Raw genomic sequence first — 17,984 nt, 5'->3', positions numbered from 1 at the left:
TTGGCCCCAGCAGGATGTTCAGAACAGGAGTATCCTAGGGGATTCCATGGTGACCTAGTGGTTAGGACTCTGGGTTTCCAGTGCTGTGGCCCAGGTCCCATCCCTGGTTGGAGAACTGAGATCCCACAAGCTGTCCAGCAAGGCCAAAAAGAAGGGGGAGGAGGGTGTGTCCCTGTACAGGTCTAGACACAGGGAAGAAGGAACAGAGGGATGGAGGGGTGGATGGAAGAAGGGGAAAAGGAAGGAAGAAATGAAGGGAGGGAAGGAGAGAGAAAGGGGGAGAAAAGGTGTAGGAAATGAGAAAAGAGGGACATAGGAACCCCTTTTCAATTAAAAATAACTTCTTTATGGGTTTCTTCAATACAGAAATAATATATATTGATTGTCCCATGATTTTTAAATCTAGAGATGGTTGAAAAGAAAAATTTGAAAATCACCCATCATTAGTCAGAAAAAAGAGAAAAAAAAAAAAACCACTATTAACAGCTTAGTATAAATCCCTTCTTGTTCTAAGCATTTGCACACATTTTCAATAAAGATAGGATTAGACCTCCCATACTGTCTGTATAACCTATTTTTCTAAGAGAACAGCCTATCCTGAGCGTATGTCCATGCCAGTGAGTATTAATCTGCAACATAATTTCAATAGTTGCCTAGTATCTCGCTACACAGACAGACTGTGACTTATTTAACTAAGCCCCTCCAGTTGAGCATTTAAGTCGTCCCCATTTTTTTCGATTTAGTCATCTTTGCAGCAAAGGCCTTGCATCCATCCTTAATGATTCCCTTGGAATAAATTTCTAGTCTTGCTAGTTCAAAGGGTACATATGCATTTGAGGACTTTTGATATATTCCATCGCTCCGAGTGTGCGTGTTGGAAGAGCTTCTTCCTGAGTCAGGATCAGGAGGATGCAACATCCAGCAGGAATCTGTCCGTGCCCAGTGGCATCCATCCAGTGCCAGAACCCTTGGCCAACTGTGCCTCGCAGTACTGGTCCACAAGGGTGGAGATCTGAAGCCCAGATGAGGGAAATGGTTTCCTCAAAGGATCCTAGGAATTTAGTGCCACAGTCAAGCCAGGACTTGAGTCTTAAGATTTCTAGACTACTGGTCTTTCCACCACACCTCCTGCCTCACTCATCAGAAAAGGAAACCTCCTCTGTGCTGAGCAATCAGGATCTAATGTGCTACCTTTTCCAGGGATGTTTACATTTTTAAAGAGGAACAAAGAAAGGGCAACAGCGAGTTAATACATCGTGAGTGGTGGCATCTGGGGCATTGGTAGATGGTGTTATTAGGCACCTCACACCAGAAAATGACCACCTGTTCCTCCTGCACGTGAGGCAGAGATGAAACCGGGAAGAGGAGTCAAGTCTAGTGAGGCTGAACTAAAATTCAGGGCAACAAAGCACTCATCCTCCGGGTTCTGGGCGTCTCCATGCCACATGACAGCCCTGGGGACCACCTCCCTGCCCTCCACCTTCCTCTGTAGGAGAACTTGGCCATGGCCTGCGATAGCATCCAGAAAATGCGAGCTGACATGGGTGGCACCAACATCCTCTCCCCGCTCAAGTGGGTCACCCGGCAGCCAGTGCTCCGAGGCTGCCCGAGGCTTCTCTTCCTGATCACAGACGGCGCCGTCAACAACACCGGGAAGGTGCTGGAGCTGGTGCGAAACCACGCCTTCTCCACCAGGTGGGCACAGGCTGAAGGTCTAGGGCTCGGCTTTTCTGGGCTGCCCTGGGCTGGGGATGCCAGACCTGGGGTAACGTGGAAAATGCCAGAAGGAAAAGCAAGGACCCACATTCCTCCAGTGCTTTGCTTCCAGGGTGGTGTCCAGTTCAGTTCAGTTCAGTTGCTCAGTCGTGTCCAACTCTTTGTGACCCCATGGACTGCAGCAGGCCAGGCCACCCTGTCCATCACCATCTCCCAGACTTTATTCAAACTCATGTCCACTGAGTCTGTGTTGCCATCCAACCATCTAATCCTCTGTCATCCCCTTTTCCTCCTGCCTTCAATCTTTCTCAGCATCAGGGTCTTTTCAAATGAGTCAGTTCTTCGCATCAGGTGACCAAAGTACTGGAGTTTCAGCTTCAACATCAGTCCTTCCAATGATTATTCAGGACTGATCTCCTTTAGGATGGACTGGTTGGATCTCCTTGCAGTCCAAGGGACTCTCAAGAGTCTTCTCCAACACCATAGTTCAAAAGCATAAATTCTTCAGCACTCAGCTTTCTTTATGGTCCAGCTCTCACATCCATACATGACCACAGGAAAAACCATAGCCTGGACTAGATGGACCTTTTTTGGTGGTGTGGCTGACTTCAAAGTTTGCCTTTTCCCCACAACAGTTCAGGAAGGATAAGATGCTCACGACCTTGCATCCAGGTCCCAAAGAGTAGCCTCAACAGAGGAAGCCCTTCCTGCTTTGGCTCTGCACTGGGGTGGGAGGTGATGGGCTGTCCATGTGTGAATGAGTGTCCATGGATGCCCTTCTTCCTTCTCCCTCACCCTCTGCCTGAAGCCAGGGCCAGCTCTGAGATAGCTCATGATCTGCCCCTTTCCTATCAGGGGACAAAATAGCAGAGAGGGTGGGAAGTACCAGTCTCTTTTCTCCTCCTCTCCCAGGTGCTATAGCTTTGGAATTGGACCCAACGTCTGCCACAGACTGGTGAAAGGGTTGGCAACTGTGTCCAAGGGCAGTGCTGAGTTCCTGGAGGAGGGGGAGCGGCTGCAACCCAAGGTAGGCAGAAGGACCTCAGTCTTTTCTGGTGCTGGAACCTCAGAAGCCCAGACTGGCCACACAGCAACTCAGTGGTGGAACTGGGATTTCACCCCAAATCTGAGCTCTCCACTAGGCCACATTGCACCTCAGGGAGAATCACAGGTGGAGGCACAGAGTGGGCAATTTCTGGAGTTAGTGCAGGACACTAGATGCCCTTGTCTCCATCCACTGGGTCATATGTTCCATTCATCCTGGGTGGGTTGGATTGGGGCTGCCAAAGGAATCACTGCCTCTTGGATATGAGTTGTGTCTGGGGTCCTTTCTGGACGTGTTCCTGATGATGATAAATGATGGCTCAGAAGAATCTAAAGGGCCCAGAAGAAGTCAAGGCCATTAGTCTTCTCTCCATGTCCTGTATAATTGGCACAAGTAATCCAGCCCTTAGAGAGTCTCTGTGTTGGTCCATATCCTCCAGGGACAAGAAACAAGAAAGCTGAAGAGCAAGAGGTTTCTTGAGGGATTAAAATCTGTGGAAGGGAAGAGGAAACAGGAAGGAAAACTCTTGAGTCCATGTGCAGATGCAGCACTTGTGAAAGGGAAGGAGGGAAACAGAATTGAGCAGGGAGAGCCTCAGACGTCAGCGCGGGTCTGGCAAGGTCTTAACCAACCCACCAGGGATCTCTGGAGCAAGAGTTGCCCATTAGGTCATCTGTGTTGGGTGGAAAGGCCAGGCACTGCTCATCTGTTGCCTCGGGGCTTCCAGGGAGCTGTGCGGTCTTGGTTTGAAAGATGAGGCATTGCATGTGGAGACTGCCATCTAACTGCATTCCTTGCAGCAAAAGAGCACAGTCTGTCTCAAAGGAAAGATTGAAAGTGCATCTCTACGGCTGCCATACTCCCCAGATTATTTTTTCTCCACCTTTGTAGTACATTTGAGGAAATCACTCTAGGGGATGCTAAGCCACTAAGTGCTAAACTAGCTGTCATTTATTGAACACCTGTCTTGTGGCAGATACTTGAAATGCAGTATCCCAAGTAGTCCTCTCAACTACACTGAGAGTGGAGAATTACCAACTCCCTTTAACAGAAAGGGGCCCAGGAAGGTCTGTGGCCCAGGAAGACAAATTGACTTGCTCAAAATCACTATTCGGGCCATGTTTTGACACAACTTGCTGTATGCCCCTGACTCATCATAATCCTACTTTGAGTCTTGGGTTTTTCTCATTTATAAAATGCTAAGCTTAGAGGTGACAGCAAAGATCTGCTCCAGCTCTGACATTCTAGGAGTCTGAGATGCTCAGATGCATGTTCACTGCTGAACAGGCCGCCCCAAGGTCTCTCGTCACTTCCTGTCTGCTACTCCTCCTCATGCTCACGCTCACATGGTCTTCATGCTCCTCACGTGTGCATATCCCCACGCACACATCCCCTGCAACCTGTGTTCTGACCTTGCCCAACAGATGGTCAAATCCCTGAAGAAGGCTATGGCCCCAGTCCTGAGTGATGTGACTGTGGAGTGGGTCTTTCCTGAGACCACCGAGGTCCTGATCTCACCTGTCAGCACCAGCTCCCTCTTCCCTGGAGAACGGCTGGTGGGGTATGGCATTGTCTGTGATGCCTCTTTATACATCTCCAATCCTAGAACTGTAAGTATTTTAGAAATTCCAGGAGTCGGTGGGGGTCCAGAACCCTGCCCACAAGGCCATCCTTGGCTGGAAAGACTGTTTATTTGTGGCAGCCAGGAGCCAATTGGATTTGGGTTTACTGCTGTGGGGTATAGTTGTTAGGCCATAGGCATTCAGTCAAGTGGTGACACCGCTTGGATAAATGCTACTATCTCAGTCTGTGGTTCTCTAGGCCCCCTGCAGCTGAAGAACTTGGGGAACATGTTTAAAATGTAGAGCCCTTGCTCCAACCCAGGTCTACTGAATAAAACTTAGTGGCTAAGGCCCAAGAACATACATTTTACATAATTGACCCAAAGTAGGTTATGGGTATATTTGATGAACAATTCAGTTCAGAACAGCACTTATGTTTCCTTCCCCCAAACACTCTAATCCAGCCATATATCCTTAGAAGAATTTGTGTTTTATTTCTTAACATGGATAATTCTGTTGTATGTGGTGGCATAAGTGGGATAAAAGCGAGGAGCTTATCAAAGGAGGTGAAACCCTAAATGCTAAAATGTAGAAGATTGCCCAAAAGCTATTTTCTCACTTAGCTTCCCTCTTTACTCTTTAGTAAGTCTCTCAACTCCCCTTTAAAGGATTTGTCATCTTATTTTCTTTTTAAACCAGAGTCACAAACTCAATGCCCAGAGGGACTGGGCAGGTATAAAATGAATGAAATGAACTTGTTATAAAAATTGAAGGGGAAAATATCATGAAGGATGGCAGACATTCCTGACAGAGAGGAAATGAGTGGTGGTGAGGAATATAGCAAACTGGATCACACAGTTCCGTTCAGTTCAGTCGCTCAGTCGTGTCTGACTCTCTGTGACACCAAGAACCACAGCACGCCAGGCCTCCCTGTCTATCACCAACTCCTGGAGTTCACCCAAACTCATGTCCATTGAGTCAGTGATGCCATCCAACCATCTCATCCTCTGTTGTCCCCTTCTCCTCCCGCCTTCAATCTTTCCCAGCATCAGGGTCTTTTCAAATGAGTGAGCTCTTCACATCAGGTGGACAAAGTATTGAAATCACAGCTTCAAAATCAGTCCTGCCAATGAACACTCAGAACTGATCTCCTTTAGGATGGACTGGTTGGATCTCCTTGCCGTCCAAGGAGACTCTCAAGAGTCTTCTCCAACACCACAGCTCAAAAGCATCAATTCACACATCTGTCTAAATTGTCAGCCCCTACTCAGGTCTAACAAAGCATTGCCATGGAAGAATGTAGACCTTGTGTTAAATGTATTTCCAATCTTTCAAGAAAAGTTAGGATTTCATTTGAAATTTTCAGATGTTATAAAGATATGGAATCTCTTAAGAACCATGGTCAGTAATATTAAGTGTATTCTGGAGAGTAGGGTGTTCAACTGCAGAGAAAACATGCTAAACCAAACGCTGGTCAAGACTTTGCACAGACTAGACCCTTCTTGGAGGCCTGGGAGGTAGTAGGTCATCCCCAGACTACTACTACTAGCAGGGATTATCAAGTCCATTCTTTTGTCCTAATGCATGAGACGAGCAATGCTTTCTCCTCCTACTAGAACAGTTGTTGGGTAAAGAGTGTGATTATGACTTACCCTCCTGAAAGGCAATCTGCTGCTAAGTCGCTTCAGTCATGTCCAACTCTCTGCGACCCCAGAGATGGCAGCCCACCAGGCTCCCCCGTCCCTGGGATTCTCCAGGCAAAAACACTGGAGTGGGTTGCCATTTCCTTCTCCAATGCATGAAAGTGAAAAGTGAAAGTGAAGTCGCTCAGTCGTGTCTGACTCTTAGCGACCCCATGGACTGCAGCCTACCAGGCTCCTCCATCCATGGGATTTTCCAGGCAAGAATACTGGAGTGGGGTGCCATTGCCTTCTAGAAATAACTAATAAAATTAGACATATATAACTATTCAACCCAGCAAAACCTCCTAAGAGTCAAATACATAGAAACAAAAGTGATATAATAGATTTATGGCCAAGAATTTATTGTAGTATTTTTTATGGTGGCAAAAACATAAATGGCCACAAAGCAAATGCTTTATAATAAGGGGTGGTACAGTATCATACAGTCAAATGTTTAAAAGAGTAGTTGATATGAAAGATTTCCAAAATGTTTTAAGTGTGAAATTCAAGCTACTGACAAAATGTAAGTAATATGGTCCAGATTTTGTAATACAAGGTGGCCACAAAAACCTTTATATTTTTTATAGTTTATAACGTGGGGAATGGAATGAGGGCAGCAGATAGTTCACACTGCTGTTTTTGTTCATCTATTTGGAGACAGCAATACATTTAGAATTACACTTTTAATTTAACAAAGAATATAATTATAAATATTAACAGCATCAGATTAGATCAGATCAGTCGCTCAGTCGTGTCTGACTCTTTGTGACCCCATGAATCGCAGCACACCAGGCCTCCCTGTCCATCACCAACTCCCAGAGTTCACTCAGACTCACATCCATCGAGTCAGTGATGCCATCCAGCCATCTCATCCTCTGTCGTCCCCTTCTCCTCCTGCCCCCAATCCCTCCCAGCATCAGAGTCTTTTCCAATGAGACAACTCTTCGCATGAGGTGGCCAAAGTACTGGAGTTTCAGCTTTAGCATCATTCCTTCCAAAGAAATCCCAGGGCTGATCTCCAATTAACAGCATAAGCGATATGAAAAGCCATTTCCATTCATCATCCCTTAAACAGCTGCTGCTGCTAAGTTGCTTCAGTCATGTCCGACTCTGTACAACCCCATAGACAAAAGCCCACCAGGCTCCCCTGTCCCTGGGATTCTCCAGGCAAGAACACTGGAGTGGGTTGCCATTGCCTTCTCCAATGCATGAAAGTGAAAAGTGAAAGGGAAGTCGCTCAGTGATGTCCTACTCTTAGCGACCCCATGGACTGCAGCCTACCAGGCTCCTCCATCCATGGGATTTTCCAGGCAAGAGTACTGGAGTGGGGTGCCATTGCCTTCTCCGCCCTTAAACAGCAGTCTGCCTAAATTCCCCGAGCAAGCAAAACCGTTGCCTATTATTCTGGTTCTTCAAAGGTGGAGCCTCTACCATCTCCTCTCACACCCCTTGCTGCCCTTTGGATGTCCTTCTTGACACCTAGCTTCACTCTAAGTCCTCTTTTCTCTCCCTCCCTCCAGGACAAGAGAAGACGATACAGCATGCTGCACTCTCAGGAGTCCGGCAGCTCTGTCTTCTACCACTCACAGGATGAGGAGCCCAACCCAGACAGCGGGGACTGTGTCAGGAGCGTGGGGGCACCGTTCAACCCGAGACAGGCCAAAGACGCCCAGCCGTCCAGCGGAGACGCCACCCCCAATCCCGGTTAGTTGGCTGCTGTTTGTACTTCAGCTTCAGGGAAGCCATGACTGCTACATTTTTACTGAGTACCTACTATGTGCTAAGTACTTATTAACAATCTCAGTGAATGGTTAGCAGCTGCAGAGGCGGGTTGCTATTACATCCACTTTACAAATGAGGAAACCGAAACTTGGAGAATTTTAGCAACTCAGCTAACTAAGCTCATGGAACCTGAAAGAGGTACAGTACAGATAAAGAGTCTGTATCCATCTTCCTCCAAAACTTCTTTATGGCATTAGTTTCCATCCATAGGGTATTTACTGGTCACCTACTAAGGCTAGGTCCTGAGCACAGAATGGGAAGCAAAGATGGCTCAAACGTGGCACCTGTCCCTCAGAAGCCTTCCGACTTTGAGAAAGACACAATTGTCCTTAATTCTGTTAGAAAGCAGAGTGACAAGGACCATAGGAAAGCTTAACAAACTGTAGGAATCCCAGGGAAAAGGACATCTGGCAGAGGATATTAGCAAAGACATAAAGAGGGCACCAGTTCTTAGAAGTGGGGAGAGGAGATTCCAGGCAGCAGGGACTGCCTGAGCTAAGACGTCGAGGTGTTGTGGCTAGAGAACACACACACGGCCAGTATGTTTGGAGCACAGATGCCTGGAAAAGGAGTAGAAAGAGTGGCTGGGCAGATAGTTTAGAGCTGGGTTAGGCAAGGCTTTGGATGCCAGGTGAGGTGAGACACCCACCTATGTTTCAGTAGGTAAGTGAACATGAAAGTCACTCAGACGTGTCCAACTCTTTGCAACCCCATTGACTATACAGTCCATGGAATTCTCTAGGCCAGAATACAGGAGGGGTAGCATTTCCCTTCTCCAGGGGATCTTCCCAACCCATTAGGTAAGCAGTAGAAACCTCAAGAAGCATCCAAGCAGGCAAGGGGTCTATAAGCCACTCTCTCTTTCTCCACCCTGATGGCTTGCTTCTCTGTCACCACTCCTGCCCAGGTCTAGACCTCTCCCAGCGACGGCGGGCATATAGCACCAACCAGATCACCAACCATAAGCCCACCCCAAGGACCCTCATAGCCAGTGACCCTACAACGGCTACCAGGAGATACCCGCTGCGGAAAACCAAGCTGCAGGACCTCACCAACCAGACCAGCCTGGATGCTCCTTGGTGGCAGATTGATTTGCAGGTACCCTAGCAGGGAATTTTGGAGTTAGGGCTCACCATAGATGGGAGGAGCTGTGTCTCCTGCTTCAGTCAGAAGGATGGAGCTTGACTGCAATTTACACCAACATGAGTCACTTCCTCCTGTTTCCAAATCTTTACCTACCTGACCTCCAATTGACACCTTCCTAATAATGGTACTCACCGGTCAACGACATCACATATTCTCTTCTCATAGAACTTCCCAGTTGTCAAACAGCACCGCATTTGCACTCTCATTTGATTTTACAGTACCCCTTGGAAAGGAGGGAATGTAGGAGCTAGCCACCCCCACTCTGTACAGGTGTGGAAAGTGAGGGTCACAGAGGTAAAGTGACTTACCTAGGGTCACTCAGCCAGTCAGGGGATTGCAACCCAGGACCTTTTGCCTGCAAAGCCCTTGCTTTCCCCTCTTCATCCCTTTCTGCACCCTCTGCAAACCTCAAGGGTTGTACATTCATCTGGGGCAGAGATCATCTCAGAGTCAGAGGCACAGCAGGACCAATTATCCAGTGTCCAGCTCGACTAGGGTTCCTCAGCCCCCACACTATTGAAGCAGTAACTCTTGGTTGTGGGGCTGTCCTATGTACTGTAGAATGTTGGGCAGCTTCCTTGGCATCTATCCACTGGTTGCCAGTAACACTACCATCCCCAGTTGGGACAACCAAACATGTCTGCAGACACTGCCAACTGTCCCCAGGGCAGGGCAGCAAAATCACCGGGTTTGAGAAACACCGTGGTAACCCGGATGGATGTTTGCTATGATCTGTATGCCTCAGCCCATTTTCTTACAAATGGGCTTTGCATAGCATTGTCATTGTGAGTCTGTGGTTCCATAAAAGTAGCCTTTCATCCTCCCATTCCCCCCAATAACCCCATCCTCCCCTATCTGCACATATACATAAGCTCTCTGCACTCCCCAGCGATGGAAACACTGCCACCTTGTCCCTGAAGGTGCTTCTCTGTGCTTAGCCAGGAACCATTCGATGTGGTTAGAAGACACTGACTTTGGAGTCAGACAGACGTTGCCTAACCTCTCTGAGTCCCACCTTTTCATCTCTGCAAAGGAGAGACTAGCTTGTCAGACGACTGGACTAAGAGTCACCAACAGATGTTTACTGGGAGCCAACCATAGGTGGAAGACTCTTGCAGCATCTGCTGATAAGAGATAAAGTAGCTAGTGCAGCGCCTGGCACACAGTAGGTGTCCTTTATTTTTTGGTTTCTTTTTTAATGCATTTGTTTGTAACTGAAGGGCAATTGCTTTGCAATGTTGTGTGTGTCTCTCCGGCGCACCAACACGAGTCAGCCATAGGTAAACGTATGTCCCTCCCTCTCGAGCCTCTCTCCCACTTCTCAGCCCAGCCTACCCCTCTAGTCTGTCATAGAGCACTGGTTTGAGCTCCCTGAGTCACCCAGCAAATTCCCACTGGCTTCTATTTGACATGCGGTAGTGAGTACGTTTCCAGGCTACTCTCTCCACTCGTCCCTCTCTCTCCTTCCCTGCCTGTGTCAACAAGTCTGTTTTCTACATCTGCGTTTCCATTGCTACCCTGCAAATAAGTTTATCAGTACCATCTTTCTAGATTCCATACACACACACGTTAATATGTAACATTTGTTTTTCTCTTTCTGACTTACTTCACTATGTATAATAGGCTCTAGGTTCATCCACCTCATTAGAACTGACTCAAATGTATTCCTCTTTACAGCTGAGTAATATTCCATTTTGTATATGTAACACAGTTCTTTATCCATTCATCTGTCAATGGACATCTAGATTGCTTCCATGTCCTAGCTATTGCAAATGGTGTTGCAGTGAAGGTTGGGGTACATGTGTCTTTTTAAGTTGTGGTTTTCTCAGGGTATATGCCCCGTGGTGAGACCGTTGGGTGAAATGGTATCCTTTACGCACAGTTCTGCTTGGTGAGAGCTCTGGACAGTTTGGCTTCTCTCCTGCTCACTTCTGACCCATCTTTGTTTACTGTTCCCTATCCCCTTCTTGATTTCTTCCACAACGTGATAATTCCCAGTATCCTTACACGAATGCATATGTATGCACACACACACACGTACACACTCCCTGCAGCCTGTGGATGGGTGAAGGGCTGAGTCTTAGACTAATTTGTTGCTGTGGAACCTGTAGGAGTCTCTGTTTTTCAGTGTGGTGGTGATCGTGGAGCAGGAGTGAGGGGACTCCCAGTCTCTGGTGGCGATAAAGGCGTTAAGGACCTCCCGGGACTCAGCAGCCTTGTCTGGGTACCAGTTCCCACTGAGGCCATCCTAAAAGGGACCAGTCTCTTTCATCTCCCAGACCCTTGTATCATCGCCAGGACCTCAGGCCCAGAGGAAACAGGAAGGCCATCTCTAACCCCTGCCCCCAAGAAGCCCCCTCTACTGGGGAAGTACAGTCCTCTTTCCAGTAAATATTTGATAGAGATGAGAAAGACTCTGTAGTTAACCATTAGTCTAAAAACTAAGGGGCAGTTTCTCTCTGTTACACCCAAGTGTCTTTGTTCCCCTACACCCTCCTCCTTCCAGGCAGGTGTACATGTTCCCAGAGGTACAACTTCTTTTTTAACTAATTTAATATTCTTTAATTACAAAAGTAATACATACTTCAGTTCAGTTCAGTCGCTCAGTCGTGTCCAACTCTTTGCGACCCCATGAATCGCAGCATGCCAGGCCTCCCTGTCCATCACCAACTCCCGGAGTTCACTCAGACTCACGTCCATTGTCAGTGATGCCATCCAGCCATCTCATCCTCTGTCGTCCCCTTCTCCTCCTGCCCCCAATCCCTCCCAGCATCAGAGTCTTTTCCAATGAGACAACTCTTCGCATGAGGTGGCCAAAGTACTGGAGTTTCAGCTTTAGCATCATTCCTTCCAAAGAAATCCCAGGGCTGATCTCCTTCAGAATGGACTGGTTGGATCTCCTTGCAGTCCAAGGGACTCTCAAGAGTCTTCTCCAACACCACAGTTCAAAAGCATCAATTCTTCGGCGCTCAGCCTTCTTCACAGTCCAACTCTCACATCCATACATGACCACAGGAAAAACCATAGTCTTGACTAGACGGACCTTTGTTGGCAAAGTAATGTCTCTGCTTTGTCTAGTCAAGGCTATGGTTTTTCCTGTGGTCATGTATGGATGTGAGAGTTGGACTGTGAAGAAGGCTGAGCGCCGAAGAATTGATGCTTTTGAACTGTGGTGTTGGAAAAGACTCTTGAGAGTCCCTTGGACTGCAAGGAGATCCAACCAAGTCCATTCTGAAGGAGATCAGCCCTGAGATTTCTTTGGAAGGAATGATGCTAAAGCTGAAACTCCAATCATTTGGCCACCTCATGCGAAGAGTTGTCTCATTGGAAAAGACTCTGATGCTGGGAGGGATTGGGGGCAGGAGGAGAAGGGGACGACAGAGGATGAGATGGCTGGATGGCATCACTGACTCGATGGATGTGAGTCTGAGTGAACTCTGGGAGTTGGTGATGGACAGGGAGGCCTGGCGTGCTGCAATTCATGGGGTCGCAAAGAGTCAGACACGACTGAGTGACTGATCTGATCTGAGCTGATCTGATCTAGGTTGGTCATAACTTTCCTTCCAAGGAGTAAGTGTCTTTTAATTTCATAGCTGCAGTCACCATCTGCAGTGATTTTAGAGCCCCCCAAAATAAAGTCTGACACTGTTTCCACTGTTTCCCCATCTATTTCCCATGAAGTGATGGGACCAGATGCCATGATCTTTGTTTTCTGAATGTTGAGCTTTAAGCCAACTTTTTCACTCTCCACTTTCACTTTCATCAAGAGGCTTTTGAGTTCCTCTTCTCTTTCTGCCCTAAGGGTGGAGTCATCTGCATATCTGAGGTGACTGATATTTCTCCCGGCAATCTTGATTCCAGCTTGTGTTTCTTCCAGTCCAGCGTTTCTCATGATGTACTCTGCATATAAGTTAAATAAGCAGGGTGACAATATACAGCCTTGACATACTCCTTTTCCTATTTGGAACCAGTCTGTTGTTCTATGTCCAGTTCTAACTGTTGCTTCCTGACCTGCATACTAGTGTTCTCAATAAAGAAAAACCCTCAAACAGTTCGGTTGAATATAAAGTCAAAGTACCCCTCTCTTGTGCCTTGTGCCCCCTTGGTTTGGGCCATTTCCTTCCAAAAATACTACACACACTCAAAAACACACATATGCAACACACGTATATGTTTTGAATAATCACATATACAAACTGCTCTCCAATTTACTTTTTTAATGTCTTTTTAATTCACTTCTTATATCCAGTAAAAATTACTCTGTTTGGTGAACATCTCTCTGAGTTTTGACAAATACATATAGTCATGTAACTCTCTCCACAATCAAAATATGGAACAGCTGAAATTTTTTAAAATATACATTTTATCTTGGATATCTTCGCGTCTTGGTGTGGAAAAAACCCACGACTTTCATTTCAGCGTTGTGTGATGCTCCACTGCACAGAGGTACCGTAACATATTTTGGCTTTCTAGGTGACTCAGTGGTAAAGAGTCTGCCTGCAATGTAGGAGGCTCAGGGTCAGTCCCTGGGTTGGAGAGATTTCCTAGAGGAGGAAATGGCAACCCACTCCAGTATTCTTGCCTGGGAAACCTCACAGACAGAGGAGCCTGGTGGGCTACAGTCCACGGGGTCGCAAGAGTCCAGCATAACTTAGCGACTGAACTACAACCACCATGATGTATACACTATCCCCTATCAATGGCCTTTTAGAAAGTTTCCAGATTTTCACTTTCTCAAACAGTCCCACAACAAATATACAGCACATGCACATGGATATTTTCATCCTTGTGTGTTGCCACAGAATTCAATTCCTAAAAGTGGAATCGCTGGGTCAAAGGAGCTTGTGCATTTTCAATGCTGACAGATGGCACATTGCTAAATCGTTCTCCTGCAGGAGTGCTTCAGCGCAGTGGCCCATCAACAGTCCATGAGAACTCCTGTCTCCTCCTTGGCAACAAGGGTGTCGTCAAACATTTAAATATTTGCTAATCCATAGATGGAAAAATCATAACTTATTTCAATTTAGAATATGCTCCTGAGACTGAGCATTTTTTCACAGGCTTATATAATACTTTTCTCATAAAAGCATTTTGTTGAAAATGATGTTTGTCATGCATGCTGCAAATACATTTCCCAGTTGACTTCTTGCCTTTTGAAGTGTTTTGTACTAGCATTGGACAGATTAAATCCACAAAACAGAAGTCCAGAAATAAAACCAAATGTTCATGACAGCTTTGTTAGGATAGAGATGGAGAACTGATAAACTGCAGGGACTCGATGAATGAACTGTCATCGGTAAACGGTGATGACATTTGTACTATTCGGAAAATCAAAGAAAAGGCTGTTTTCTATTTCCTCACACCAAAATAATTTTTATTTTTGTGTGAATCAAAGATTTAAACAAAAACAGAATCACAAAAATTCTAGAATTTTTTTTTCCTATTCGGAAAGACTTTTTAGCATGACAAATGGGAAGACATAAGGGGAAAGGTTGATAATTATAACCACACACACAAAGTTTTAAACTTTACGGCCAAAAACAAAACAAACAAAAAAGTGGGTTTCGAATATTATCCATGGTACATGATTTTCCCATGGTTTTCTGTGGTTTGGACTTTATCCACGATTTGGGATTACTTGTGTCGATGTTTCTCATGGGTAGTGGAGAGCAGGTCACGTGTCCTTGGGCGCTATGGGGGCAGTACCAGGGAGGAGCTGTGATGTGCCAGGGAAAGAGCTGTGGCTGGGGGCAGAGGCGAGGGGGCCCACCACCAGGAGCTCAGCTTTCTCCTCTTCCTCTTGCGTTCTTAGCCCTTGCTGAACGGTGGCCCGGACCTGAGCCAGGGTCCCAAACTCCGGGGTCCAGGGGCCCGCAGGCCCTCTCTGCTGCCCCAAGGCTGCCAGCCCTTCCTGCCCTCCAACCAGGAGACCCAGGCCTGGAGCCCCATGAAAGAGTTGGATCTTGGGTCCAATTTGAAGCCTTCCTCAGAGAGCCGCAGCCCTGGGGACCTGGGTAAGTGTCCACAGGGTCCAAGATCTGATTGGGGACATGGAGGAATCCTAAGCTGGAGCCCATCCTGGGGGAGGTGGGGCGGTGTCTGATATGGCCCATCCCTGCCAGGGACCTCACCAACCCCTCCTTCCCAATCAACCTGGTCTTTGGGCTACCTGCGAGGGTCCCAGATGTCCTCCCCGCAGAGTGCTCCCCACTCTCTGGCCCCCTCAGGTACTGACTTCCGGGGAGGGGGGTCTGCCCTACTCTTGGGGACAAGCCCGTGCTACCCCTGTTCTCCTAAGGAACATTGTGGGTTCCCTGGGGCGGGAGGAGCGAGGCGGGACTGTCCTTGCCTAGTGTCTGCATCCCGGGGAGGTATGTAATGTCCCCTGGGAGTGGACCCTCTGTCCTGCAGCTCAGCTCTCAGCCTGCTTGTTCCTCCGCCCGCAGAGCCGTCCCATCACCCCTCTGCCTTCGCGACGGAGACGTCCTCCGACTGGGAGCCCCTGGCCGAGTCTGAGGAGCGGGCCAGCCCCAGCAGGCCCGCCACCCCAGGCCCCGTGCTGGGCAAGGCCGTGGTCAAGGGCCTGCGGGACAGCCAGCATTTGCAGTGGGAAGTGAGCTTCGAGCTGGGGCCTCCCGGCCCCGAGAGGGGCGGCGCGCAAGAGCCCGACCTGTGGAGCGAGACCTTCCACCACCTGGCGGCGCGCGCCATCATCCGGGATTTCGAGCAGCTGGCGGAGCGAGAGGGTGAGATTGAGCAAGGTGAGCGCAGCGGGCCCGCCCCTCCACGCGGCCCCACTCCCTCATCACAGGACCACCCCCCCCCCCCAGCCGCGTGGCACCCGCCCCCCACCACAGCCCTGCCCCTCACAGCGGCCCCGCCCCTCCGATAATCCCCGCCCCTTGCCTCTCCCCCAGGGGCCGCCCTGTTTCCCGGCCCCACCCCTTACTTCTCTCAGCAGCCCTGCCACCGCCCAGCGCTCCACCTCCTTTCCCCATCGCTGCCTCCAGTTGCATCCCTTGACCCCCACTGTCCCCCTCCCAACACACACACACACACACACACACACACACACACACACACACACACACACACCGACACACACAGCCGAGGGCTCCACCTCCTGCTTGATCTGCCCGGTGACCTGTTCTCTCTTCCCTCCTTCCCCCCTGCTATGGGTCCCTCAATAACCTCAGATATGCAGGTGACACCACCCTTATGGCAGAAAGTGAAGGACTAAAGAGCCTCTTGATGAAAGTGAAAGAGGAGAGTGAAAAAGTTGGCTTAAAACTCAACATTCAGAAAACTAAGATCATGGCCTCCCGTCCCATCACTTCATGGCAAATAGATGGGGAAACAGTAGCAGACTTTATTTTCTTGGGCTCCAAAATCACTGCAGATGGTGACTGCATCCATGAAATAAAAAGACGCTTGCTCCCTGAAAGAAAAGTTATGACCAACCTAGACAGCATATTAAAAAGCAGAGACATTACTTTGCCAACAAAGGTCCATCTAGTCGAAGCTATGGAGAAGGAAATGGCAACCTACTCCAGTATTCTTGCCTGGAGAATCCCAGGGACCGAGGAGCCTGGTGGGCTGCCGTCTATGGGGTGGCACAGAGTCAGACATGATTGAAGCGACTTAGCAGCAGCAACAGCAGAAGTCAAAGCTATGGTTTTCCCAGTAGTCATGTATGGATGTGAAACTTGGACCATAAAGAAAGTTGAGTGCTGAAGAATTGATGCTTTTGAACCGTGGTGTTGGAGAAAACTCTTGAGAGTCCCTTGGACTGCAAGATCCAACCAGTCCATCCTAAGGGAAATCAGTTCTGAATATTCATTGAAAAGGACTGATGCTAAAGCTGAAACTCCAATCCTTTAGCCACCTGATGTGAAGCACTGACCCATTGGAAAAGACCCTGATGCTGGGAAAGATTGAAGGCAGAAGGAGAAGGGGATGACAGAGGACGAGATGGTTGGATGGCACCACTGACTATATGCACATGAGTTTGAGTAAGCTCCAGGAGTTGGTGATGAACAGGGAGGCCTGGCATGTTGCAGTCCATGCAGTTGCAAAGAGTTGGACACGACTGAGCGACTGAACTGAACTGAACTGGACTGTAGGACTCTGGAGACAGTACCATGAGGACCACCCTATTCCACCTCCCTAGCTCCTCTTGGACCACACCTCTCCTCCCACAGAACCCTCTAGGTCCAATCGGTCCACCCGTCACCTTTCGAGGCCATTTATTGAGTACGGATCAGCTGGGGGTCAGGCTGAACAGCGTAGTGACCACCGTCATCCCCGTCCTTACTTATGAGTGCTTGACACAGACTAGCTGGGGGGCCAACCAATATAAATCAAATAATTATCAGTTCAGTTCAGTTCAGTCGCTCAGTCGTGTCCGACTCTTTGCAACCCCATGAATCGCAGCACACCAGGCCTCCCTGTCCATCACCAACTCCTGGAGTTCACTCAGACTCACGTCCATCAAGTCAGTGATGCCATCCAGCCATCTCATCCTCTGTCGTCCCCTTCTCCTCCTGCCCCCAATCCCTCCCAGCATCAGAGTCTTTTCCAATGAGTCAACTATTCGCATGAGGTGGCCAAAGTACTGGAGTTTCAGCTTTAGCATCATTCCTTCCAAAGAAATCCCAGGGCTGATCTCCTTCAGAATGGACTGGTTGGATCTCCTTGCAGTCCAAGGGACTCTTCTCCAGCACCACAGTTCAAAAGCATCAATTCTTCGGCGCTCAGCCTTCTTCACAGTCCAACTCTCACATCCATACATAACCACTGGAAAAACCATCGCCTTAACTAGACGGACCTTTGTTGGCAAAGTAATATCTCTGCTTTTCAATATGCTATCTAGGTTGGTCATAACTTTTCTTTCAAGGAGTAAACGTCTTTTAATTTCATGGCTGCACACCATTAATTGAGTGCATTTGTCCTAATGCTATTAAGAAGAAACTTAGGAATTCAAGCAATTGTGTAACAGGGATGGTGGGGAGGCTCATTTACTCCAGGAACTGGGGCAAACTTTCAAGAAAG

The 17,984-nt window shown here is 48.2% G+C and overlaps 1 protein-coding gene across 5 annotated transcripts in view; it reads left to right on the top strand.

Annotated features, from left to right (window-relative positions):
- The window catches only part of VWA5B1 (von Willebrand factor A domain containing 5B1), a 64,044-nt gene that overhangs the window by 29,084 nt on the left and 16,976 nt on the right, over positions 1-17,984 (top strand). For 2 of the 5 annotated variants that reach the window (XM_059879920.1, XM_024983069.2), the window contains exons 10-16: positions 1,493-1,695; positions 2,629-2,743; positions 4,186-4,371; positions 7,526-7,709; positions 8,695-8,885; positions 14,746-14,947; positions 15,380-15,694. In XM_059879920.1, the coding sequence (XP_059735903.1) occupies positions 1,493-1,695; positions 2,629-2,743; positions 4,186-4,371; positions 7,526-7,709; positions 8,695-8,885; positions 14,746-14,947; positions 15,380-15,694 (1,396 nt within the window). The remainder of the gene's footprint in view (positions 1-1,492; positions 1,696-2,628; positions 2,744-4,185; positions 4,372-7,525; positions 7,710-8,694; positions 8,886-14,745; positions 14,948-15,379; positions 15,695-17,984) is intronic. The other 3 variants (XM_024983074.2, XM_059879933.1, XM_024983078.2) reach the window with 3 other exon arrangements.

This window comes from Bos taurus, chromosome 2 (assembly GCF_002263795.3).
Source record: "Bos taurus isolate L1 Dominette 01449 registration number 42190680 breed Hereford chromosome 2, ARS-UCD2.0, whole genome shotgun sequence".
Lineage (NCBI taxonomy): Eukaryota > Metazoa > Chordata > Mammalia > Artiodactyla > Bovidae > Bos > Bos taurus.
The sequence above is the reverse complement of the archived record's forward strand: the minus strand, read 5'-3'. Positions and strand labels throughout refer to the sequence as shown.